The 5,029-nt window shown below is 48.7% G+C and overlaps 1 protein-coding gene across 1 annotated transcript in view; it reads right to left on the minus strand.

The window, feature by feature from the left end:
* PDGFA (platelet derived growth factor subunit A) overlaps positions 1-2,948 on the minus strand; it is a 34,268-nt gene extending 31,320 nt beyond the window's left edge. Inside the window, exon 1 of the mRNA XM_019512607.1 lies at positions 2,926-2,948. Within this exon, the coding sequence (XP_019368152.1) occupies positions 2,926-2,948 (23 nt within the window). The remainder of the gene's footprint in view (positions 1-2,925) is intronic.
* Positions 2,949-5,029: the final 2,081 nt, after the last annotated feature.

Below are 5,029 nucleotides of genomic sequence, written 5' to 3' on the forward strand. Positions count from 1 at the left end.
GGCGAGGGCGAGGGCGAGGGCGGGCCGGGGGGGGGGAGCTTCTGCGCAGATCAGGCTGCAACCTGAAGGCATCCACCTTGCCTCGCCGGGGAGGCACCGGGCATCGCCATGATTTGGGCGAGTCCCGGCTGGCCGGCCCGGGGGGCACATATGCTCACCGTGCATGTCCGCCGGCGCGCGGACCGCAGTCCGGGGCATCTCGGGCGAGGGCTGCGGCGGGGAAGGGGGGAGTGGGTGTTTTTTTCTTTCCAACAAGTGCGATTGCGACGTCCCGGGCAGGACCCCCGGCACGAGGTGCCCGCGGCCCCCTGCCCGCGCCCGGCGCTCGTTGTCCCCCGGACAGCGGCCGCCTTTTCTCCTCCAGACAAAGCGCCTTAATCGCGGGAGCAAAGGCGGCAGCTCATCTGCAAATCCAGGGGCATTTAAGTGGATTAACTGCAATAACACAAGCGAGGAGGGAGAGCTGTCCTGCGGGGAAGACAATAGCCTGTAAATGCACAGCCAGGGAGACTGAGCCTTTCATCTCCCAGCCCCGCATTTCAAAAGGGAAGGCTTGCGAGAAGCCCCGAAGGGCTTTACGAGCTCCCGGCTCGGGCAGGCTTCGAGGAAACAACCTGCGCTTTAATGGGCGCTTTGCAATTGCAGAGAAGTTTCCCAGCGAAAGGCTGAGCAGTTTACTGCTCTCTCCTCCTGTCACGCAGGCTTGCAGGGTGGTCTGGAGGAAGAGGGGGAAGGAGCTGAAAGGACCCGGGCTTTGAAGAAACTGGAGTGGAAGCCCTCCGGGCAGGGTGCCCCCACCTCCAAAGGGCTCGCATGAGAAGGGAGCCGGGTGCCAGCTGCTGAGCGCACCCTGGGTGGGCAGAGGTGGGACGGCTGGGTGGGTACCATCCCCTCTTGGAGGGCCAGGGACAGAAGGGCAAGGAAGTGGTGAACTGTCTGACCTGTTTTAATCAGTCTCTGAGGTTAACCCCCCCACCACCACCACCCAAAAGGCACCTCTGGTCAAGGTTGCCATAGCAATAACAATAAAAAACAAAGATGCCCCAAAGAAGGTTATGCTGTTCCTGACAATACAAATCTCATTGAGTAATTAGTCCTCCCACTCATTGGTGCATTGGCTAATGTTTATCTAGAAGCAGACTTGGCTGGCTACTCAGGGGTAACTCCTTCAAGGAGAGCCCACTAATCAAACCGAATTTCAGGACCATTTTTGCTGCTATCTCTTAAGAGGAAACCTTCGCTTGGTTTTGCCTCTACTTCGTTCTAGGAGGAATAGACTGCATCGGCATGTTTTTTACATCTATCATTGCTGCCATCAGCTGGGCATCTCTCATCTGGATCACATTACACTTGGAGCAGTCTTTAACAGGAGGCTGTTTATATCATTCCTTGCAAAATAGTTGATAATGAGGCAAACTATGTAAGAGTCCAAAGATCAGAGCGACTGAATTAAATTCACACCAAACTCCTGCCCAGAGCTGTGCTCTCTGTGATGGTTTGTTTCCCTGCTTGCAAAACAAGTGTTGTATTTGGAAAGCCTTCCCTATAAGATCCTTTTGTTTCATAGGGAAAAAAAACTTCTACCAACACACCAGGATGCTTTCATAGGACGAATGTCATGCAAGCACAATAAATGGGATTGCGCAGCTGCCTGGTATCTTCCGTGCCGTATACAAGTGTACGAAACACTGGCTATTTATGTAATACCTATATTCACTTCTACAGAGGGGGGGATGGCGAAGAAGTTTAAATATTGGAAGTTTAATCTTTTAGTTGAAAAGATTAGGGAGAAAGACAAGACACTGGTGAATTAAGGAGAACACATTTTTGCCTGGGCAATTAAAAAGCTGCTGTATGTCCTTAAGAAAACACGAGAGTTATGGATGCTACTTGGGAATAAAGATCATCTTGAGAGTGTGTATAACGCCTTGCTCAGTGAAGTCCTGGTTCATGCCTGGGCTCAGTACAAATGATAAAGCAAAATCATCCTTAGATTACAGCATCATTTGCCAAAGGAGCTGTACACGAAGCCCTAGGCCTACAGTGGCCCAAATTAGCACCTTTCCAGTCCAGCACCATTTGCAAGCATCCTTTTCGATCCGCTCCAGCTCAGTTGGCACAAACAAGGTAAGGTCAGGCAGTATAATGGGACCAACTCATGTTTCAAAAGAGTGGGCCCTAACATAGTGAGGGAGGGCAAGCAGCTGGGAAGGCGGCTGGAAAGGAAGTGGTCTCAAGGGGCTGGGGGGGCAGCAGGAAAAGCTGCAGTGGGTAGGAGGAGTGGGAAGGAAAGCATTGCTGGGGTCAGAAAAAGTTAGCAAGAGAAGAGAAAAACGAAGCCCGAATGAAGCCCTGGAGTCAGGGGAGGGAACCAGGCCAGTTTGACTTGGTCCCTCCAATTGGCAGCCACTGTTCTCATAATCTGATTTGGACGCTGGCATTTCTGAGTCCCCGGCAGGCATTAACAAATGACTGTTAAGTGTCCAGTGCAAGTCTCCGCGTTTGTAATGCAGTTAGCGTGAAACGGGATCCTGCAGAACTTTGCCGGGTGGTTGATTTCAGTCGGGGATTTGCTTCTTCCCTAATCGCATGACAGTGACTCCAAGCAGAATTCCCAGGTGTTTCCTTTTGGTAACTCGCCTGTTTGCTTTCCTGGGCCCTTGATCCTCCCAAAGGCGGCTGGTACATAGCAGATGCAAATGCCCGTACAGCAGAAAGCATGGTAGTTCCAGGAATCAACTGCGCAAAGCACTTTCAGGGACTGGCCTCTCATGTCTTTCAGTCACCAATATTAATGACAGGGTGAGAGAATCTGAAAAATTAAATCTAGGAAGTCACGCCGGCCAGTGACTCTAAGCAAGGAGTACATTTTAAAAGACGCTCATCCGCTTCTTCAAGGTCAGACTTCTTCCTTTTAACACTCACTTCTTTGGCCTGTATTTGTTCATGTCTCTACCTATGGGTTCGTAGCTTGTATCTTCCAAATCAGCACCTGTAGATTTTGGCCTGCGGAAATGAATTGCAGGTGGGGATCAGCTTATCATTTTGCCCTGTTAACTACCCGCCTGGTATCTGCAGTCAGATAGAGAAAGGTACAAGCACACCCTATTTGTGAACTCACATGTGGACAAAAAATCAATTATTACGTCTGGAAATAGCCATTCTTCCGCTCTCAGCCCTTCCTTTTGGATTCTTTTTCTTTTTTTTCTTTCTTTCTTTTTTTGGCTCATTCAGTCTGAGCTAAGCTCTGTTCTCTTTATAAGTTTTTGTGCAGCTCCCCAGGTACGTTCTAGGAAACTGGTACCTAGAACAGCCATAGACACAAATCAATTAAAACGCTTTGGGTAGGTAAAGTGATCAGAAAGCAGCCCCTTGCCCTCTCCAGTAACCTGTGCAATGAGCAAATAGAGCAGCAGTCCTGGAAAACCTGTTCCTGCTTGCTCTTTGAGGCACAGCCTTTATGGAGACAGATCGCTGTCTTTTCCAATGGACTGGGATGAGTGTTGAGAGCCCGGTCCTGTTCCCATTAAAATCAGGGGGTGTTTTGGCCTGGACTTCAATATATACAAAATCACACCCTCCTTGCACAGAATCTCAGGGGCGGAGTTCATAGAAAGGGAATTAATAATAGATCAACATTTCCATCCTGCAGAAAGATTTAAGGCATTCTTAGCAATGTTTTCCTTCATTTTCCCTCTAAACTGCCCCTTACACACTGGGTTCAGCAAGACAGCCTGAAAGGAGGGGTGTTTGACCGTCACTCTTTCTAAACTGACTGGGAGGAGGCACGACAGGGAGACACAAAGTTCACCTTCAGGACAGAGTGTATGAACTGGCAGTGCTGCCAACCTGGATACCATGTTTAGGCATTAAACCAAGGCACTTGCATACCAGGAGAGAACGCTATTTTAGTGGTATATTAAGCTGCTCCCTTCTCTCCTCCTCCGTGGAACAATGGAATGGCAGCAAGTCGCAATAATTTAGGCCTATCAAAGAGATCTGTTAAAAGTGGGTTGTGCTTTGTCATTAATAGGTAGTGCATTTCGCCGCACGAGACGTGTGTGACAGCACCAACTCAGCTTAAGATAGACAATGTAGCTATCTTTTGCTAACCACAATTTATACCCTGGAAAAACTCTTTGTTTTTTTTCCATGGTTCTGAGAAGTATCTGGACAGTAGTACCTAAACTCCCATGTCATGCTTCAGGGAATGTTTGTGCCTCAGAGAAAATGGGTGGTCAGCTGAAATCCCGTTCTGTACAAATAATCCACATTTGAGTAATCCTATTGCAGGATGATGGCCAGGACGGTCTGCAGGACCAGACCCTTTCACATAAGGGCAACCAGCTCTTTTAGTGGAAGTGGCTGACCTGTACCAAGTTGTAGACACTTACCACGACAGCGAAATTACCGGATTGGATTTCTGCCCCTTTGTTCCACTGACGCCAAGTTAAACCGCACTGAGATGGAGGGACACAGTGGTTAGCAGGACACAGTTACAAACACCACTGCCTGGCCAACGCTGGGGGGGCAAGCTTCACACTACCGTTCTGGAAGGACTTTTGTGATCTCTTATTAATGTACAAACTGATAGGCAGTTGGTGTAAATCAGTGGGGTTTCACAGAATTCAGTGGAGCTGAGCTAGTTTGCTGTGGCTGAGAATCTAGCCCAAAGGCTCCAATCCAAACTCTCCCTGCACAAAATGCATTTATCTTTAACTAGCAGTGTGGTCTCATTGAACCCCTTTCTTCCCCACACCCTTTTTTTTTTTTTACATTCAGCTGTACATCTGCATATAGCTCCCAGCTCCTCCAGAAATTAACCTTCTCTGTAACCATCATCTGGTCTGCCTTGGAGACATTCTGGGCATGTCTACATGTGCGCTTTAATGTGCAGTAGCCTATTCTACTGCATGTTAAAGGATCACATCAAAAACAGTGCTAATATGCTAATGCCCAGTAGAAATAGGTTACTGTGCATTAGTGTAATTAAAACAGTGTGCACTTTTGCTACTGTGCATTAGGGCAG

Source organism: Gavialis gangeticus, unplaced genomic scaffold (assembly GCF_001723915.1).
Source record: "Gavialis gangeticus isolate Ggan-Ray unplaced genomic scaffold, GavGan_comp1, whole genome shotgun sequence".
Classification (NCBI taxonomy): Eukaryota; Metazoa; Chordata; order Crocodylia; family Gavialidae; genus Gavialis; species Gavialis gangeticus.